This window comes from Miniopterus natalensis, chromosome 8 (genome assembly GCF_054644295.1).
Source record: "Miniopterus natalensis isolate mMinNat1 chromosome 8, mMinNat1.hap1, whole genome shotgun sequence".
In the NCBI taxonomy this organism is placed as follows: domain Eukaryota; kingdom Metazoa; phylum Chordata; class Mammalia; order Chiroptera; family Miniopteridae; genus Miniopterus; species Miniopterus natalensis.
The window spans coordinates 50,653,939-50,675,924 of record NC_142088.1 but is presented as its reverse complement, the minus strand read 5'-3'; the positions used below and the strand labels follow the sequence as shown (position 1 = coordinate 50,675,924).

The 21,986-nt window shown below is 40.7% G+C and overlaps 1 protein-coding gene across 2 annotated transcripts; it reads left to right on the top strand.

Moving 5' to 3' along the window:
* The first annotated feature begins 2,090 nt into the window (after window positions 1-2,090).
* DAPL1 (death associated protein like 1) lies at window positions 2,091-20,600 on the top strand. Of its 2 annotated transcripts, XM_087819428.1 has the most exons (5): window positions 2,091-2,148; window positions 10,700-10,787; window positions 13,197-13,257; window positions 17,271-17,300; window positions 20,478-20,600. In XM_087819428.1, exons 1-5 carry the CDS (start codon window positions 2,091-2,093, stop codon window positions 20,592-20,594), a joined length of 354 nt encoding a protein of 117 aa, XP_087675554.1. In that variant the 3' UTR covers window positions 20,595-20,600. The 2 variants fall into 2 exon arrangements, with proteins under 2 accessions (XP_087675554.1, XP_016051109.2); XM_016195623.2 differs by lacking the exon at window positions 17,271-17,300.
* The last annotated feature ends 1,386 nt before the right edge of the window (window positions 20,601-21,986 follow it).

Here is a 21,986-nt window from a genome sequence, read left to right as displayed (position 1 = left end):
AAGCTGTATGGGGCCTGCTGCTGCTTGTTTGAGAGATTTTAGGAAAGTCCTAAGCATGAGGCTCGAGAGGCCACTTGCACAGAAAAGCCCCTGGAAATGGCCTGGATGAGCCGCAGGTGGGGAGGGGCGGGGCCTCCGGGAATCACGGGGCGGGGCCAACGGTGTGAGTCAGGTGCTGGCGATTCAAATATGGCGCCTGCCTGCCGGCTGTGTGCGGGAGGACTCGCCAAAGGAGCAACGGCCTCTGCCAGCCCTTCTGCCTGGGAGGAAGCCGCCCCTCCGCCTCTCGCCCGGATCTCAGGCAGGTTAGTTCCTCCCCAAGTGTCCCAGGTCCTTTCCTGCTGCCCGGCGCTGGGCTCAGAGGGAGCGGGTCGGACTGAGTCCGTGCCGGGCCCTTTAGAGGAGCTGCTGGGGCTCCCGCAGCCTCAGGGACCCTCAGCGACAGTCCCCGCTGGTTTCACAGCCCGGAGCTGTGGGGACGTCTCTTCCAGGCCCTGGAGCCCTGGGCAAGGGCCTGCTGTGGGGCTGGGACCCCTCCCTCCTCCGGGAAACCTCCATCGCCGAAATTCCCTCCCGGGTTTCAACCGCAGCACCGGGTGTGGGCCCGCGCCCACATCTTCGATTCAGCCCCGATCCGCCCACGTCTCCGCCCCTCCTCCCGCTCTCGATGCTCCTTCAGCTCCCTGGTTGTGGGGCTTCTGTTCAGCCGGATCTCAGGAGGCTCTGAGTGCTGGTGGTTCTGTGTTTTAGTTGTAATTTTGATGTGGTTGCGGGAGGCGGTGGGTGCAGCTGTTACCTACGCCGATATCTTGTTTCTCCACATCTTTTTTTTTTAATGTTTTTATTGATTTCAGGGAGAGGGAGACAGAGATAGAAACATCAGTGATGAGAGTCATTGGTCGGCTGCCTTCTGCACACCTCTTACTGAGGATTGAGCCCGAAACTCTGGCATGTACCCTGACCGGGAATCAAACCATGACCTCCTGGTTCATAGGTTGATGCTCAACCACTGAGCCACACTGGTTGGGCCAGAGCATCTTTTTATGTGCTTATTTGTTGCCAATATCTCTACTTTGTGGAGTTTTAAAAAATACTTTGCTTATTTTTAAGTTGGGTTGTTATTGAGTTGTAAGAATTCTTTATACAGTCTTGATGCTAGTATTTATCAGAAGTGTATTCTATAAATATTTTCTCCCAGTTTGCAGCTGGTCTTCATTTTTGGGCCAATGTTTTTTTCAGCGCAGAAGTTTTTAATTGTATTGAAGAACAAAGAGATATTTCTAAGTACCTGCCATATGCCACATTTTTATCAGCACAGGAAATACAACAATGCTTAAGCTTAAATTTGTACTTTTTCTTTTTAACAAAATTGCCACCTATTGTTCTCTAGCCTGCTTTTTCACTATCTCATTATGAATATTTTTCACATCATTACATATTATTTTAAAGCATGATTTGTAAATGTGTACATAGTACTCTCATGGCTATATTTTATTTAAATATCTCTATTTGGGGATGTTTATGTTGATTCCAATGAATACTAAAATAAGAAATATATGATTACCATCCCTGTGCAGAAATCTTTGTTTATATCTCCAATTATTTTCTTAGTATCGATGCTTATAATTGCAAAGACTGGGACAAAAGCATAGCACTTTGTTTTATAATTGTGTCTTTAAAAAGACTACGGATGTCTTGATGCAGAGATCGTGTCCTTCCCTCCTCGCCATGCCAGCATATGACAAACAGCCTGTCACATTGCAGATTCTCCATTATATCCTTGGTGGGTGAACCGTTGGAGAGAAAAAGTTTTCCACTGAGCTTCATCCCCTCTTCTTCCTTTTCTGAAAGAAGATAAGAGCTCCCTTAGCCATCTATTCCACCTTCTCAGATGACGGGAATAGGAAGAAAGTTTTCTTCCAAGAGAAAACTTGCCAAGGAGATGCAGGTTACCAGACAGCTCGGTGACAAGCCCTGTTGCTGCTCAGCAAAGCCCTTAAGGGGCCCCGCCCCCAGCCTGTATAAAGCCAGGGTGCAGTGGGACAGCCACAGCTGGCACGGCCTCCAGAGCACCAGCACTGGCACTCGCGATGGCAAATGAAGTGCAAGTCCTGCCCTCCCCTCTGGAAAGGGGGCATCCTCCTGCAGGTAGGCGGCCCACCTGCCCTCTGTCCGGTAGGGAGCGAGGGCCTCACTGCTGCTGCTCCTCCTGCCATCTGTGCCTTCGACAGAGGCGCCCCACAGAGCAGAGGTCCTCAACCTCCCATTGCTACTTTAACTTCATACGGCCTGATTTCCTCCTATGTCTTTGATCTTTCTAGGCTTGTGCATAAAACTACCTGGGGATTTGTCAAGTCCCAGCTGAATTAAAACCTGATTATATAAGGGAGGGCAAGGGTTTGGGTGCTGTGGAAAGAGATAGGTAGGGAGGTTGGTCCTTTCCTCCCTGGCTGTGGGTCAGGAGTGACACATCCACACCTGGGAAGATGGTTTACTGCCATGGAAACCTCCTCTCTCGAGGTTCCAGCTCTAAGAGTCAGTTTCCCCAAGACACCTATACATCTTCTGATTTCATAGCCAGGCAAACCAGCTTCCACACCAAGAACAACCACCATTCTCTCTTCCTCCTCAGGCTGTTGGGTTGGGCAGTGGTATCAGTGATGTAGTTTGCCTACCAACAGGCTGAGGAGCACTTTCCAGTGAGGACCCAAGCACTGGGGCTGGCAGACTGGAAACCGCAGCTATCAAGTTGTTTTTCTAAGGTCTCTCTCTCTCTCTCTCTCTCTCTCTCTCTCTCTCACACACACACACACACACACACACACTTTAAATGCATGCTATTTATATCAACTCTCTGGAATATAGAAATTAGTTTTATTGTACTTAACCATATGTTCATCTAGACTGACTGAGGTGTGTAGGCCTATGTTTAGCCAGTTTTATGTTCTTTCAACTGCCTGCCTTCTTTTTTCCCTTTAAGAAAGAGCTTAAAAGCTTGACCACTTTGTTCTTGCCTTTCTCCATTTACAAAATGTATTTATTGGTGTAATTGGGCACCTCTACACCAAGGTTATTTCAGTCATCTTCACTGCAGAGGATGATGGCAGATATAACCTTTGCCAAGCATGAAAAACTGACACGGAGGTTCTGTGGTTTTCTGTTGGGCAGCCTAGCTGAAAAGAGTCAGAATTTTCACTACTGATTTTGAGTTTCCAGTTCTGGGCTCCATGCCCTGTTCTCCTGTGGCAGACTCCTGGCACTTTATATTTATAATTGGATTTAGCAGTATTTAACATTATCTATATTTAAAGTTAATGATGCTACCTAATGGTCAGGAACTATATATGCAAATTATTAGAAGAGAAGTCATTACACAGAAAATGACACACACAAAAAGAACACCATTCTCTTCTCACCACTCCACTTCAATCTTTCATAAAACAGTTAAGCTAAAACCTGATTTACTAAATTACATTTACGCACAAAGAACACGGAGATAAACTTAACCAAATGAACGTTCAAATGAAACCACCAAGAACTTTCTGTCCCCACCACTAATGATTGCTAATTACTCTGTGTACATAGCACACCATGAATCCATCAAGCATGTCACAATGCCTCTGGCATGACAATTAATTATTATGAACTGTGACACTACAGATAAGAGGTTTGGGGTAATTAGAATGGAGATGAAGGCAGACTTTTGCCTCCCCACTGAGATCAAGGAAACAAAGAAGCCTCATCCTTCATCTTGCCTCGCTACCTATTTTAAGTCTGAACCAGTTTGCTATGGTGCAAAGTTTTTATTTATGGAACAATAATAACTCATCACCAGAATTCCATTAAATCTTCACCTGAGATTTTTATAAGCAATGTACAGATCCCTGAAAGTGGGAAACAGACATGGTATGATGGGATAGATTTGACATGGCCTTTGGAATCAGACAGACGTGGGTTTAAACCCACATCTCTGAGCATCAGTTTTCTCATCTCTAAAATGGGGGGTAATAACTAACATGTATATTGTAAGGTTGTTATGATGATGAAAGGCAATAACCTATGTGGGGTACCCAGAACATGAATGTTAATCCCCATAAAATGCAGGCCTCATAAAACACATAAGCTGTCAGAAGAAATTACCCTCCCCAGTAGCAAGGCCTCAGATGTCTGAGGGTTTCTGCATGAGGCACTATTGCAATAGGCAGAAGAGAAGGGCCCTGTATGGAAAATATACATGTGCCTGCCCCATCACAGTTAAAAATGAAACCACTCTAAAGTCAGCCAGTGGTAACTTTCCCACCTACACATCGAGTGCTTTGCAGTTTTTCTTCCATGTATATTAATATAGTGCTTTGCAGTTTTTCTTCCATGTATATTAATATAATATATTGCACCTCTGTTAGCCATGGTTATAAATTTACGCTGTGACACAAGACTACATTAAACATGAGCTGGCCAGGGCTCTAGTATGCTTAGCTTTGCATTTTCTGCTTTTAAATTTGCCTCACCCTCAGTTTTGTAAGAGCCTCATCACAGCCAAAACTGTGTGCGTAGGTGATCAAGGAAGCCAAGTACATACGTAAGGAACTAGAAAGAGCAGGAGTTCATGAGTTTTTCTATATACTCCCTGCACTTTTTAATGTGGTTTAAGTCAAATGAATCAGAGCTATCAGAGGGACCACCACTGAACCCCCAGAGAGAATCCATTTTCTGGCCCATGAAAGAGAGAACCAGGTTTGGGGAATAGATCCCCAAGTGTGAAACTAATGCAGGTAATGGAGGTAGACTATAGCTGCATAAGGGCCAGCGTTATTTAAAACAACACAAAAAAACCCACAAAGGCTTAATTCTCTTAACTTCAATCTGCTCGAGTCAACTTAGGAGGTTTGATCTGTGTGTTTGAGAGAGAGGTTGGGAGACCCACTACCCCGAGCGTCGCTGGGACGGCGTTTGATGACTGCAAGAACAACCGAATTCACTCAACACTGCCTGTGCTCGCGGCACTGCACGGAACCCTCTAGACACGGCAACACCCCTGCAGGCTGAGGACATAGCATCATCCTGTTCCACAGCGGAGCACACCGAAAGTCAGCAAGGTTGGGGACGTGTCCAAAGCTACACACCTGGAGGGCAGCGGGGCTCAGACTTGAAATGAAGTGGACTCCTTGCCGAAGTGCTCCTCTCTAACACCCTCTCTCCTTGCTCCCATCCTTCTTCCAAGGAGGGTCTTTTAGGTCCCAATTGGCAGCTTATAATTTGCTGAAAAATCAAATGTAAGCTCAAAGGAAGCATTTTGCAAATATCTAATCTCTGAATTAAAATCTTCACATAAAAGTCCTAAGTCACGAGGCAGAGCTTGCACAAAGCTGTGTGTTGTTCAGCTTTTTCACATACATTCTCCACCGATTAGTGAAGAAAAAACTTAATTTTTCTGGCAGGCTTTTCTCTCTTTATCTTGACTACCTTCCATGAAAAACTGTGCAAAATGTCTGGGAAATCTTAACTGGAAAATTATTATTTAGCATTTTAAACTCAAGGGTCTATTTTTGAAGGTATAAACTGTAAAAGAAGCCACAGGAGGATAACTTTTACTCAGAGATAGGAAAACAAAGTTTTATTTTCCCCACATAAATTTTGATTTTCTAATGAAAGTATTCAAGAGTCTGTCTCTCTTTTCCATGTTCTATCTCTAGTTCATTTTGCTCATTGAAAGGACCTAAAGTTTTACCTTATGTATTTGTATTCAGAGGCCCTTTAAAATCTTAAATCAGTTCATATTTCACTTCACCCAATTCCAGTTTGTTCTTCTACAAAGGTTGAAAAGGCAGTATAGTCCCAAACAGAATTATGTAAATGTTGCAAATGTAAATGAACTAATTTAGTTACAGTGAGACTTTGAAGAGGTCCCATGAGTCAGACCTGCCTGGTATAAGCAAAATGGGCAAGAACCCGGTGGTGTTGGGTTGTAAATGTTGATTTACAGTGGTTTTTCTAGATCCCAGGAGACCAGCGTCAGCAGTGCTCCCGGCAGAGCTTTGAAGATGACCCTCTCACAAACTGGTTCCATCTGGTTGGGTCACCTCAGTGTCGTGAGAGCCTTCACCTGCGCATACCTCAGTGTATCCATTATAGTAAGGGAATATTATCTGCTGCTTCACGGCTGACCAAGTGAGAGCACCTACCCGAACACGTTTGGTACAAGAACTGTGCTCTGGAGATCCAAGCTGTGGTTCACTACGCTCCCTGAATCACTCACTTAAAGCCCATGGCCCTACACCAAAGAGGATTCAAAGACTCCTGCATAGAAATAGGAATCCTCTGGGAGGATTTTTAATTTCCCCTCAAATGTCACTATTTTATTGTTCTTAAGAATGAAGGGCTCATTCCCATGTTTGCATTTTTAAAATTTCCTGTTGGTATCTGTTTCTCAGTTAAGTGCCTTATATTCTTCCGGAAGGGAGGGAAGTGATGGTTTTTCTTTTGTAAGTAGATGGGAGAGTTAGAATCATAGTAAGGACTTCATAATAAAGATCATCTAGTTAAACTGCTACCAAATTCGCCAAAATCCTCCTAAGATATTCACAGCAGGTAGACTTCTTCCCTTTGGCACGCTGAGGGGCAAAGGACATGCGAATGTCCTGGGCAGCCTACCTCATTTCCAATAGCACCCTATTAAGTGTAGCCAGACCCTGCCTTTCTGGAATTTCCATTCTTTGGTCTTCAATCTCTTCTCTGGAAAAATAAAATAAATAGAAATAATAATAACTACAAATTCTTCAGCCCCTATATAACATTTCCTCACCAACAAACCTTTCCTCCTCCCACATGATAGCCCCCCAGATCTCTGAAGACGGCCCCCTGAGCTCCCCAGCCTTGGCTTCTTCAGACGTGATCTTCCCCGATTCCCTAATCCTCAGGTAGTGCGCTCCCTCCTCCACTCTGCTCTTCTCTGGTCAGCCTCTGGTTTGCCAATGTGCTTTCAAATGAGCGCCACAAAGCTCAGTATTCCAAAGGTCTTCTCATTTTTAACTGTTGTTTATTTAACGATAACAACTTGCTTCTATTGTTGGGAATAAAATCAGCCCAGATGGAAGAAAATGTATAGAAACAATAGCAACAGGGAAGACAAAAGGAGCAGTAAAAAGAAAATAATTACCATAAACTATTTTAAAAGCCCCTGTCATAAGAATGAAAAATGCTGTGGGAGGGATATTGAAGGCACGGCTCCAGAGCTACTTGATTCCTCCTGATAGAGGAGACAATGGTTGTGTGAACAGCGCCACCCCTCAAACAGGGGCACGCACTCCTCCGTCTTCCTGCAACAGCCAGGCATTGGCTTATTTCACTTCTGTACCCCGTGGCCGTGCAGGTGTTTCCACATAATTTCGTTTCTGCTGCTGAGTACTTCATATTGCCTTTTTTCATATGTGCGTGTGTGTGTGTGTGTATATGTATATATCTGTGTATATATACATATGAATTTAAAGGAAACCAAATATGAGAATAGCATTTTTCCCCCTAGACTGCATCTAATATTACAAAATTCTAGTGAGCGGCTTTTATGATCAATAAGAGAAACAGGTTGGTGATTCAAAATGACCGAGTAGAGTTTATTCCATGAATACAAGGATGGTTTCATATAAGACATTTATTAATATAATTAACCATAATAAGCAGAAAAATCTTATGTCTGTTTATGCTAAAAAGGCATTTGATAAAATTAAATATGTGTTTGTAATTTTAAGTGCAATGAAACAGTACTAGAAGGATACTTCCTTAACATGATGAAACAGTATATTTATGAAAATACACTTCTCCTAAGTATACATTATGCTTAATAGGAAAACACTAAAAGCAATCTTTAAAAATTAGGATGACAAAAATGTCCATCACCAATAATCAGTTTTTAAACCTGGAAAACCTAAGAATCAATTTAAAACTATTATGAACAATGAGAAAATTTAATGAGATTGGGATATAAAATCAATAATAGTGATATAAGGACAATCTGTTAGAGTTATAATGGAAGTCTAGACCTCATTTACAATAGCAACAGCAACAACAAAGATAAAATGCTTAGGAATAAAATCTAATAATAAATGTGTGAGATTATGTGAACAAGTTACTGAGGGACTCAAAAGAAGACATAAATAATGGGAAAGCATATCCTGTTCTTGAACAGAGAGCTACCAGGAATATAAAGATACAAAGTTTTTCTTTTAAAAATATCTATAAATTTAAAGCAAGATCTTTAATACCAACAGGATTTTGTATAGGAAATTAACATACTGATTCTAAAGTCTATATGGAAAAATAAATAAGAATAGCTAGTAAAATTCTGCAAAGAAAATTTAACAAAGAAGGACTAACTCTGTCAGATAGTAAAATATATTATAATACTGCAATAATTTAAATAGAGTTGTAATGGCATATAAATAGACAGAGAGGTTAATGGAACAGAATAGAAGAAATATATATGCACATGTGTACACACATGTAGTACACATATACATATATGAGAACTTAGTATATGATAAAGATGGCATTTCAAATTAATAGATAAAAGATGGATTTTTAAAATATTATTGGGATAATCTAATTTTAAAAATCTATTATGCTGCCACATGAATTACATAAAATACATTCTAGAAAGTCAAGGATTTAAACATACAATCAAAGATTGATTATGCAAAATGAAACCATAAAAGTTCTAGAAGAAAATATGGAATGATATTTATAAAATATCCTAATGGGGAATTCCTTAGTAATACAAAACCCACAAAAGGCTAACAAAAAAAGGAAATGTCTCATTGGCAAAAACATCATTAACAAAAAAGGCAGTAACTGGTAAAATATTTTATATTTGTGATACATCTCAGAGATAAACAGCTCCTATGAATCAATAAAAAAAATAGGAAAAAATTTGAATAGTTCATAAAAAATATATAAATGGCTCCTAAAACACAGAAACAAGTTCAACCTTTAATAAAATATAAGAAATGCAAATAAAACAGTGGGCTACCATGTTTTTAAAGATTTATTGATTGACAAAACCAAATGTTTTCTAGCTTACATGGCTGCAAGGGACATGGGGAGACAACTGTCGTCATTGCTGGTGAGACTGAAAAACTGGCGCAAACTCTGTGAAGGGCAATTTTGCAAGATTTAACAAAATTCCAAATGTATACTCTTGAGAACTAACAAGATCACTTGTAGAAATTTAGCCCATGGATTTATTTGCACTTGTGCAAAATTATATATATATGAAAGGATATTCATTGCAGTATGGTTTATAATAGCAATGGGTTAGAAATATCTGAAATGTCTTAATATTTGGGAATTGGTTAAGTAAACACAGAATGTTTATATAATGACATTTTAAAGATGTTAAAAAGAAAAGCACATTCTTATATGTGTATTGAAAGAGAATTTATTCCAAAGCATATGATTGAATGAAAAATATAAACAGACAAGATGCAGAACACTGTATATCTTATGCTACTATTTAAAAAATAATAACATGTAGGTAGACATATAGAATATCTGTGGATGAATACATGGGGCACTTATGACATCTAGGGAGATGAACCAGGGGGCTGGGAATTAATGGTAGGAAACAGACTGCAGACCTTTTCATGCTTTTTGAATTTTGTGCTTTATGCATGTATTATAATCAAAGCAATAAATTAAATAATAATTTTAAAAGAGTAATGACTAAGTCAACTCACAAAGGCATGGAGAAACAATCAGTTTTCCTTATTTTTCACTTTATTGGAGCTAATTTTAGAAAACTGTCCATTTGACATTCCCATAAAAAAGAATGAACAGGTTCAAAGAAATCAGTGTCCATTTAGCTTTTTCTCATTTGAGCTTGTCAGATTTTAGATGTGCAAATTTCCTGGGAACAGAAAAATAGTATTTACTTTGACTTGCAATCTGAAATGGGTTGTTCCTTTACAAAAGTTGGTTTCATCTGACATTGTTAAACACTTGAATTGCTGTTAGGTCATCTGTAGCCTAATTAACACTAATTGATCTATTGAATGGCATGATTATTAATGTATTTTAATTACTCATTACAATATCTGAGCTTGGCCAACATCCGAGAGAGGTTCGAGGTCTGAGATGAAAAGTGGGTATCCGGTGGGATCAGAAGCATCTCTGTTGAATTAAATGCCTGTTATCACTATTGCCCTGACTTTTGGCTCATTCTCAGAATCTGGCTTTTGAAAGCTTTGGCTGCAAAAAAAATGCAAGCGGTGCACAAACTTTAATCTTGTGGGAAAATAGGAGGATCACACTGTAATTGTCAGTTGCTATCATGAAGAGTGTAATTGGTTTGATAACAAGAAAAAATGTTTTGCAGTGAAATGCCTAAGGGAGTACGTTGTTACTCATCTCCCCAAATGGAAGCTGTGACCTGCTGCCTTTTAAAGCTCGGTTCCCCTCCCTGAACATAAACAAGCAGACCTCAGCGCTTCTTCCCCTCCCCACCTTGTTTGCACAGAATATATTTTTTCTTAGCTTATGTGGTTTCAAAGTAACTTCTTTTATTGCATTGTTTTAGATAAAAGTTTGAATCTTTAAAAAAATAGGTTCTAAATTTTTTTCAAATCTAAATTTATACCTGGAATAACAAAGCACGCCCTCTCTTGCTGTTCTGACCATGACTCCCATGTCAATGTTTATTTGTTTATAGTAAAAGCTGGAGGGATGCGAATTTCCAAAAAACAAGAAATTGGCATCTTGGAGAGACACACCAAAAGAACAGGATCTGAGAAAACAAGGTAGGAGACTGCCTGATTTTTTCTCCTGCATCGCCTCCAGTTTTCAGTGACTCTTCTTGTAGAAGTCAGAGGCTCCCCAGTGTTTCAGGACAAACCAAGGCCCCCAAGGCTTTTGCTAAGCAGGGTTAGAGGCAGCCGCCAAGGTGCGGCGGGGTGGGGGTCAAGATCAGTGGTGATGCAGACTGGAGGTGAAAGGCACACTCAGGGGAAAGGTGGCTGCCTTCTGGAGGACTCTTTCTGGGCCTCCATCACCAACCCCACCCACCCTCCCGCCTGCTGAGTCCAGCCCAGCTGTCTTGTACTTAAATGACACAATCCTAAATGCATTCAAACCTGATGCACATCCCTTTATTCTATTTTCACGTTAGCCTTTAAAATATTGTCCCTTGGCTGCCCTATTCTCATATGCTTTATGCTGAAGCAAATCTCTTAAATTAAAAATAAATGCTTTTTAGTTGTTTTAAATTCATCACTAAATTATTTAGAAACTATTAATGGCTGCTATATTTGACATAGCAGGAAGGCTTATAGATACTGGGGCTGGTTTCTCCCTGCTCCTTCCACCGTAACCTTGACATGCTGCACTGTTCCCAGAGCTAAGCAAAAAGCTGTGGGCTGGGTCAGGCACGCAAATGGCCCAATCACTCAGGGCCTTAGTTAAGGAAAATGAGTATGTTCCAAAAGAAATAAATATGCAGAACTGGCTCCTCTAAGCAGTGTAATGGGGGGCATTTCAGAGACTCTCTCAATATGGTTTCCACAGATGAGTTGAGGAGCATTTGAAGGAGTGATTAAAGGATGCTCAAGGTACCACCTTAAGAGTTAAAATAGCAACAGTATCAGAAGGAGAATTCGGAGGGAGGGAGACTATGGATTTTCTCTGGCTCTTTCATATAAAATATTTTTAGATCATTTTTAGTTTTCTTTCTGATTTCTGTGAAGGAAATTGTTTGAAGATATTTTCTACATTAAAATAAAATACTCATTAGTCCCTTTAGCAGTGAGTTTTTGTTTCTCCTGATACAAGAAAATAACCATCACGTAAGGAAGGCAAAGCTGAGAGTCCTCAAGAGTGGGGGTCACATATTATTTCTGTAGTGACCCGGCCTGAGGACAGCTCCTAGAACAGAGGAAGCACTCTGTGAGCGATGATGGGCTGTGGTGGACTTGCAAGATGGTTACTTTGGAAAGCAATTCTGTTACTAAGACCTGACTTAAGCATAAGCCCTGTTTATTGTGACACTTAACATGCCTGGGCCAGGGTTTCAGAACTAGAGTCATAGCTTGGAAATGACAGTCTAGTTGGCAACCAGTAGACAAGTCACATTTCTCTGCAGCTCAGAAAAAGGGGACTTACTATTAATTCCAACCTCAGCTGAACAATGTAGGAAGAGGAGTTGCCTAGAGAGTAATAAAGAGGTGATTGGAACCCTCTTAAAAAACAACACTCAATTTTTTTCTAATAGTTGTTAAAAGATGGGAATTGGACTACTACAGAGCTTAAACAGCAAGAAACCTCTCTCTCTGTCTCTTTCTCTCCCTATTTACCAGGGATAGATATAAGTAGGTAGGACTTAAAGCTTATACAATTTAGGTGCCATTTTAAATAAAAATAATAACAAATTACCAATATGAAATGGCTAGGGCCCTTCCTGTGCAGTGAGCGGCGGTGGAGCTGCAGCTTCATTAGCTCCACCATCAATTCACCTCTGCTGCTCACATCTGCTTGGTAAATGGGCGCGTGGGATATGAGTGCCTCGTCTTCATAGACACACATCTCCCCTTACATTTTCTTGGAGAATAGCTTTTGAAAAATATACCCTGGAAAATAAGTTTCTAGGCATCATCAATCTATGTCTGTTTCCTAATAACTTGTACCAACCAACACAAACCATCCAGAAAAAGAAAATATGCCAAGCACAGAGCTTCCTTCAAGAAATTGTACTGCAGGCTTGGCCCTGATTGAAACCCTCCTACAAAATAACTTGGCCTCAGAAAAGCAGCCAGACACAATAGAGTGCATGCTATATCACTCACGTTATGAAGTTCAAAACCCGTCAAAATGAATCTACAGGGCTATACATCAGGGCAGTGGTTATCCTTAGGGGCAGCAGGTTAGACGAGTGTTTTAAGTATGTGAATATTCACCAAGCTATGCACTGATAACTGAGCACTTTTCCGCAAATGTACTATACTTCAGCGAAGACTTTAAACACAAGAGTAATAATAAGTTGGCCTACAAAGCGTGTGTTAGCACGTGGGCACACAGAGGCAGGATTTTTTGTCTTCTAGATGTAGTCAAGCAGAGTAAACCTTAAAGGCCAAGTAGACCGCCCTCTGTATAAATCATTTACCCTCTCAGGGGGAAAGTTTGCAGGTCCTACATGAAGTTTCCTTTCACCTTTGCAGTGCCACTGTGAATGTTGCCAAAATACAGACGATGGATGCCCTGAATGACACACTGGAGAAGGTGAGCGGTGGGTGAGATGTATCGTGGGATGCTCCCAGACAGTACTCACCCAACCCTCAGGCTGCATGGGTGAGCAAGTCGGTGACCACTGAGGTTTCCCCAGCTCAGAGGTTTGATGTCCTTGTGAAATGATCTGCCTTCAGTCCGAGGAACACAAAGAGGTCTTGGTGAGAAAAGCTGTTTCTCCCAAATTCCTAGTGTCCATTTTATAAATCACCTCAAAAATAATACAGAAAACAAAGCAAGAACTAAAGTTAGAAAATAAACCAAACTGGCAGAATTTTACTTGCCATCCCAAATATTTCTCGGAGACATTGGCACGTTTTCATAAAAAGGCAGCCTGTGTATTGGGAATTCCGCAGTTCTGACCTTTCTCCCCACCACCCCCGTAAGGCAGAATTTGATCTGAGGTGAGTGCGGGTGGTGGAGGGCTGCAGTTCAGGGCGGGAGGAAGGCTGGGCACTGGCTGGCTTTATCCAGTGAAGCTTGTTTACAAAGGTGGTTGACCACTGCTATTTTTATTTCTATATCTGGGATTTCTTCTAAGTAACTCAAGAAACTAAGAAAACTTATCAGAAAGACAATGGTTTGGTTTCGTATTCAAGAGTTTGTTTTTCAGTCACATAGGTGAGCTGAGTGAGAGTCCTGATTTTATTTCTAGGGGGCAGATACTTTGCATTTAAGGCAATGAAGAGCCACTCTTTCAGCTGCTCCCACATTTATTAAAGGGACAGGACTGGGCATCCTTTATAGAAGGAAGACTTGCCGTTACTGCCAGAATTAGGGATCTGAAAAAGATTAGAGCAGAAACTGTGCGGCTAGGCCTCTGAGTCCCCATCTGGCACCGGCCCTTCCACTTACTCTCTGTATGACCCTGAGCAAGTTACTTATCCTGTGCCTCTGATTTCTCATTTGTAAAATGGAGAAAAGAAAGAGAATACGCCTGAGAGTTTTGTTGTGTGGAATAAACGAGTTCATAGACGGTAAACTCTTGGAACAGCGCCAGGCACGGAGTTGCCTGTTTGCGCTCTGCTCTGGCGAGTAGCACTGGCGTCATGGAAGTGAAATAAAAGGGTATGTCTGTGGTCCATGGGAGGTTACAAAGCAGAGTACAAGACGAGATCTTGATTACAGAGTGTAGCTACAGAGCCTTCTCAGGTGGGGCCTGGTTCTCCCGTCAAATAGATTCGAGGTGAGATCTTAAGTGCCTCTTTGCCTTGCTGGCTTTACAGGAGGGACAGGGATGGACGAGGCCCTGCCAGGGCAACACAAGCTTCCCGCTCCTGCATCTCACATTCTCTTGCTCCTGCCCACTAAATGCCTCTTCCTCAGGGTCGAGAGAATGCCACAGTTGTGAGTGAAACTAGATGGCACATTCCTCTAAAATATATGTTAACCCAAAATAAAATGTTTAAGGATTGTGATCAATAAAGGTTTATTATGCTGTGTGTTAGTTATGATGCAAGGGTTTATGTTGTTTTTTATAGACCTACGTCCGTATGTCTATGACATAGAGAAGTTCTTTCACTTTCAGTTAAAAATATTAATTCTTTATTTCAAAGATAAAAAGAAGACTCAAATAACAAAAGTAATAATAAGCTGTATTTGGAATAATAAGACAACAGTGAGATAGTGTGTTGTTAGAAATATTTTTAACAGCAACTATACATTTAAAAAGAAAAGCTTTTCCCTGGCTGGTGTGGCTCATTGGCTGGGCATCGTCCCATGCCCAGAAAGGATGCCAGATCGTTTCCCAGTCAGGGCACATGCCCAGGTTGCAAGATCCCCAGTAAGGGGCATGCAGGAAGTTGCCAATCGATGCTTCACTCTCCCATTGATGTTTCTCTCTCTCCCTTTCCCTTCCTCTCTCTTGAAAAATCAATAAAAATATTTCTTAAAAGAAAAAGTAAAACTTTAACACTTAGTTCAGTGTTTACTGAAGTGGGAATGTGGCTAAGACTACATAGATTGCTGGCTAAAACAGTCTCTTGCATCAGACATCAGATGCCTGGGTCTTATGCTGGCTTTGCCAGTCACTAGCTAGCCAGTCACTAATGTCCTTGGGCAGGTCTCTTCACTTTTCTGTACCTCTGTTTCCTCATCTATAAATGGGAATGTGATTAATAGTACCCACATCAAAGTGATATTGTGAGAATAAAAGGAAGTTATAAAACATGTGCAAAGTCCTTAGCACAGTCAGACACAGTTAGCACTCAGTAAGTGTCAGCTTCTAGTCCCAGGCAGATATCCTAACAGGGCACTATTTGAATTCCTGGGCAAAAGATAAAAGGCCAGAAAATCAAGTCCCAAGATTACCATAGTGACTATCTTGAATATGGAAGTTAGGGGGATCCACATATTTCCTTACAGCTAAGAAAAATCCTCCCTGAATCCATAATTCAAACTGACATGCAATAGGATTTCATAATAAAGGTTAATCTTGGGTAAAAGGACCAATGCCTTTTGAAAAATAGATATGTTGCAATCAGTGGTTGTCAGGAGTTGGGGGTGAGTGGAGGGGTTGATTACAATGAGACAGGAGGGAGTGATTTTTGAGGTGGGGAGGGGTGATGGAATGGTTCTATATTTTGAGTGTAGTGGTGGTCACAGACTATATATACTTGTAAAACTGTAAGGGATATATTTTACTGTAGAAAAATTATACCTTAATTAAAAAATAAATGTGTATAAATTATACATCTCATTCCAAAAAATTAAAAGACATAAAGGATATAGAAATATAGCTATTTGCATCTGCTGGTAAATTTTCACCTGTATTACAATGATTCCCTCCACAAAATATATTGTCACAAAGACCTAACAATATGCAATTGGCCAAAAGAAATACAGTAGCAGAAATGAGGGTCCTATCCTCTGCACTTATTAACATTAATTCATACCCTCGGCTAGAATTCTGTCTAGTTCCAAGAATCCATGCTAATTCTCATACCAATTTAAGAATTTAGAGTCTAGGATTATAACAATTGTGGTGGGAAATTTCTATCCATATGCTGTTTATCTGAGGATACCCAACCTAGGGTTTAAGACTGGGGACATTGAAAAATAATCCCCAAAATGTTGGACTGTACACATCTAAGTGGGAAGCAGCCTAAAATTTCCCCTCCCACTATCTCCCCACTCCTCCCTGCACACAGACCTCTGTCCCCACTGCCTTTCCCCTTCCCTCCCCACCTCTCCAGCCCTAAATAATAAGAGAATTCCTGTTTCCCAGTGACAGACCACATGACATGTATTCCTAGCAGAAAAGGAGTTATGTAAGCCTGAAAGCTCTCTAGGCTAAAAATCCGGAAGACCTGGCTTAGACCTAATTCCACCTACTCCTTAGAGATTGTTTAACCTTTTAGAAGTCACGTACCGTATCTCCTCTGAGATTTATGATTCCTCATTTACTTAATTTTTTAAGGCAGGGTTGAGAGAGAATGGTACTGCCAAGGATATTACTTCTCTGGATAGTTATGGAAGTTAAATTTGGCATTAGTTGTGAAGCTTCTCAACATGAAAGTATCCAGTTAAAACATTAGGACAGAGTTGGGTTACTATGTGGAGGAGGGTGGAATGTTGAAGCCCAGTTAAAGTTGGGGCCACTTTTCAAGTTGCCAGGTGCATCACCAGTGCCAAAGTTAGTGAGATGGATGTGCAACAGGATCCTGGGGGAGAGGGAACTATCAAAGGCATCTGCAAATCTAAAAAGGTTTCTCTGGTCCTGTGGATGAAGATCACCGTAGGAGTAGCCTTGAATTTCACTGACTCAAGCCGAATGTTTTGTTTTTAAGCACTTTACTTAACGGGGTGTGGAAATCTAAGTGCCAAGTTGGAAGTTAACACCCTGGAAAGATGAATGGAAGAGCTGCCCATCTACAATACCACCTAACTTCAGTGTCTAAAGCAAAACCTGCCATTGATTTTCCCGCATCTAGAATTTCTTTCACAGCTCCAGTTGTAAAGACTTTTAACATGCTTCTTTTGCTTTTTCTCTGAAAACAAAAATATAGGTTCTGAGGTCACAGCTACCCAAGATGCAGGTAAATTCTCAATGTGGGAGTTTCTACTGATCTGCTTTTCAAGTTCAATGTGTTGGCCCTTATGTGACAGAGACACAGTGGGACAGAGCCCTCACACATATGCCTGCCTTGAGTTCTCTCTCTTGCAGAGTTACCCTAGATTTTCTTACCCTAATGAATCAGACAAGAAACATCTTTCTACAAACCCTATCATTTTACAAAGATGAATGATGAAGAATCCCAAGCTTCCCCAAAGTTAAGGCGCCAGACTGAAAGCACAATGGGCTGTAGATTGTATTCTGTGAAGCTATTCCTACGTATTTCTAGTTCAGACTTGAAAATAAAATCTTCCCATCTGCACTGATATAAAATCTACAACACAGAATTAGGACATTGAGGGGCTGTTTTATTTACAGTTTCAATTCTAATGGAAGATTCCTTATAGACTCTGTACCCACAATCCCCCAAGTCCTTCTACATTAGGATGTTCCTGATGGAGGGAGAAAGTCAACTTGACTCTTGTTGTATATACCAGGGTGTGGCAAAAGGAGGTTTACAGTTGTGAGTACTCAAAACGCAGAGTTAATTCCTGCATTGTTACTTATTAATTATTGGATTATTTTCCATGTGAACAATTGTAAACCTACTTTTGCCCCACCCTGTACAATAGGTGCTAGAAAACCCTGTTCCTGCCCCACCCCCCAACCTGTAGATTTGTAATTTAATAATTATGGGCAGTGTTTCTAAGGCTATTTATTATCTTTGCTCAAATTAATTTCCACTTTCTTCTCAATCTTGTTGATATTTTTTTCCCTAAACTTTCCCCAACCAGATATAAATGGCCAATGAGCCCCAGAGGCAGCCTCCTGTTCATTCACATCTGTGGCATTTCCCTTCTGAGAAGCAGTTGAGTAGAGCTTTTAGAATCTCAGTTAAACACCTTGGTTAAAATGTAACCCCTAACTCTTGTGCATTACTGGTGAGAATGGAAAGTGGTGCAGTCACTGCAGAAAATGGTGGTTGGGAGCCGCTGGGGAAGGAGCAAATGAGGATTTATTGTTCCGGGGGTGCACAGTTTCAGTTTGGTATAATGAAAATTTCCGGAGATGGATGGTAGGGAAGTTTGCACAACAATGTAAATGTATTTAATGTCTCTAAATTATACACTTAAAAATGGTTGAAGTGGTAAATTTTATGTTAGGTGTATTTACCACAATTTTTTAAATGATCAAAAAATGCAGGCCCTAAATTGTGGAAATAACCCTGGAGATGAATTAGTGCCACATTAAGCAATGAGTGTGTTCCAACACTCTCTCCTTTCTGCTCTGCTTTCCCACCTCTACCTATCAACACGCTCACGCCGTAAGAACAACAGTCAGCATCGTGGCTTCCTCTCTTCAGTCTCAACTTGTCATCTTGCTCCATCTCACCTTGGCGAATTGCCTAGGTTTCTGTTATGTCATAATTACTTGTTCATTTCCTTTCTCCCCCCACCCCCTTACCTTACATTTACATTCAACTTGAAGTAACTTGCCAGGTTGTTCTTCCTACCTGTAGTCTCTTGAATGTGATTTTAGAGCTAACATGAAATAACCCATCTGTTTTAGTTGACACTAAAGGCATCCAGTCTGGGAGAAAACTACTAAAGTCAGTGACCTCTTAGGTTTCCTTCTGCTTCTAATGTTAAAAGAAAAACAAAACAAAACACTCTGCCTTTACCATGCTATAAAATGCATGTCATGTAGCCTGATGATAACTGAGCTGACAAAAAAAAAGTCTTCAGTTCCTTTTTTTAAGATTTTTCTTCCTTTCTGCTAGAATGCCAACATAGACTATCCTTGGGTTTAATTATTATATAACTTATACTTGCACATTGTAAAAGAACAATTTTAGAAAAATACTGATAGGCAAAATAAAGAAAAAGACTAGGAATTGCCCATAATTCTTTCCCTCAGAGATAACCATTGTTAACACTTCAGGTTATGTTCTTCCAGTGTGTTTAATTTTTTAAGGCCAAGAAGAAAGGACTTTCTAGTGTCAAGTTTCACATGAAAGGGAAGGCTGTATGCCTAGGGCTCAGGGACATTTGAGAAGAGATATAAGGCACCTATGTTTTCCTGACTTAGCAGAGCCCAAACAAACCATAAACAATGTAATGCTTGGGGTCATGAACAATTTATCTCCCCTTTTATTTAATTTGAGTGTCAAGGCAAGGGCATCTATGTTCAATAGTGATTCAGTTAAATTCCTAGTGAGCTGAGCTATCCCATCCTTGCTTGCTAAAGAAGGTATCCTTCGATACCCCTATATTTGTATCAATGGCTTGAAAACCAAGAACTGGAATTGACCCAAAATGTCACTGGGTCCAAATTCTCTTCCTACGAAAATTATGTCTGAAGTCCTTGCAGCATTGAGCATCCATTTGATTTTAAACCATCCTTGATTTCTTAAGGTCTTCTGGTTCTGTATGAAAGTGCTCTTATTGTCAAATAGTAACTGTCTGTGTTCATTTAAATCTATTTAAGCCTGTTTCCTCATACATGTCTTCTGTGGAGATGACTAATGAGAACTTTTGGTGCTTGAAGCTAGGAAGTCATTCCTCAGCCTTCTCTTCATCAGACTGTTTAGACTGAACCATATGAAATGGCCAATATTACACAATTTTATACCTATTAAAATAGCAATTTCACATGTTTCAACCTAATAAACAGCCCTAACTCTTCCTAACATCTTTCAGAGGTTCTCTAATTTCTGATCTTTTGACAACTGAGAGTTTCTTCCCCCTCAGGACTTTCTCAAATGTTCCCATAGCCTTCTTAGAATATAGTGATCCATATTTGCATACTGGTGCCAAAATAATTGCTAATATTAGACGACTGATGCAGAAATAATGAACTGTGTCTACCTTTAAAAATGTCACTTCAAGACATAGATATGGATGTACATATACATTATGTAGATTATTTTAATATAATATATTTTATAATTTTACAAATTAGAGATAAATGAATGAGGGAAGTCCTAGGTTAACACACCATGGGCCCAAAGCTGGAAACGGTATGGGAAAAAGAGATATTATCAAAGAAGTAAACAAAATTGTGAAATTTCCCTGACCAACTGTATTGCTTTATTCTACTTTAAAACTTCATAGCCCAAAAGATCCAATACGATTACTTTTTCTTTCCTTCTCACATTTAGCTCAGCCATAAATTTCCAGCAGTAGTGCACATGGCACATGAAAAACCCAGGCCCGCTCTGGAGAAGGTCACGCCAATGAAAAAGATGTACATTATCCAACAGCCTCGGAAATGCTAAGCTGGGACCTAAAACAGCCATCTGCCCAACTGCCTCAAACATCTGACACCTTAGCAAAAGGACCAAAACTTTCCTTAGGCTTAGTGCACTTGCTTGGTAAATAAAGCAGCTTTTGTATCTTCTTTTTGGACGTTCGATAATAAAGCATCCAAAACTGTAAATCCAATGTATCCTGGGGCCTCATGGCTTAGGGCAAGACCTCATTGATATTCACATCAGTAATTCTGTTGACTACATGGAGAATCCAGAAGACTTGACTCTACCGCTCTACCTCCTCGGACAAGCTCTCTTATCCTTGATGCTGACCCTGAGTTGTTCCACCCACAGTGAGTTCTTGAAGGCAAATTTTGAAGAGGAGTACACTGAGCTTTGCAAAGGCCAATATTCTATGTAAACATGAGGAGTTATTCTTCTCAGTGTTTTGTCTTAAGATGCTCAAATTTTCACTTGAGGTGAAATGTCTTTTCCAGTTTCACACATAAACACATAATTTGTTTTGAAGGTTTAGTGATGGAAAATGAAAAAAATTAGATTTATTACAAACCTATTCTCTTCTGTAAAGCAATCAAGGATGGGAAGTCAAACAATAGTTTCAGTAGGAGATTTGCTCAGGGCCTCCCAAAGGTTCATGCTCTAGAACTGAAGGGATTACAGTGTTGCAGGGTATTGTGGTTGGAGTGTAGAAGTTGACTTTAACTGGAGGTGGGAATGAGAGGGAAAGTGTTCCCATAGCTAAACCTGCTCTAGCTCTCCTATCCTGTGCACACACACACACACACACACACACACACACACACACACACACCTTCATACACTCACATGCAAATAACCAAGAGCATCCACAGGGAATGGTTGGGTACATTCTTTTACCACAGAGGTTAGCTGTCACTCACTATTCCACCATTCTGAACCTCTAATTAATACTGTTATCCCACCATTCAGCACTTCTCTTTACCCAAGGATGGGATCAGCACTCTAGTCTATCACTTTACAGGTTGACAACCGTTGGAGTATGACCTGGTGCCAAGCCTGTCTCTGATTCCTGGAACTCCAAAGGCACCTGGCTAAGGCCAAGGGGTCATAATGATGCATCCCCCCTCCTCCCCTGTGTTGTTTGGCTCTTTTTCAGGAGTAAGAGAGTTGTTTGAGACAATATCAAGCCTCAGTCAGTGCCAGCGTGAATCAGTAAGAGTTAGTCCTAACCACCCCCACTTTGGCTTAGCTCAGTTCTCAATCGTCTGGGACTATTGTCAGGAATATTCCACAACAGTAAGTGTTGCAAGGTAAATAAATGCACAGAAGTTCAAAGTCCACCACCACTTCCCAGGGTACAGTAGCAAAGGATAAGCCTGATGGTAAATGCTAGCTGGACCACTGAACTGAGATTAGGAG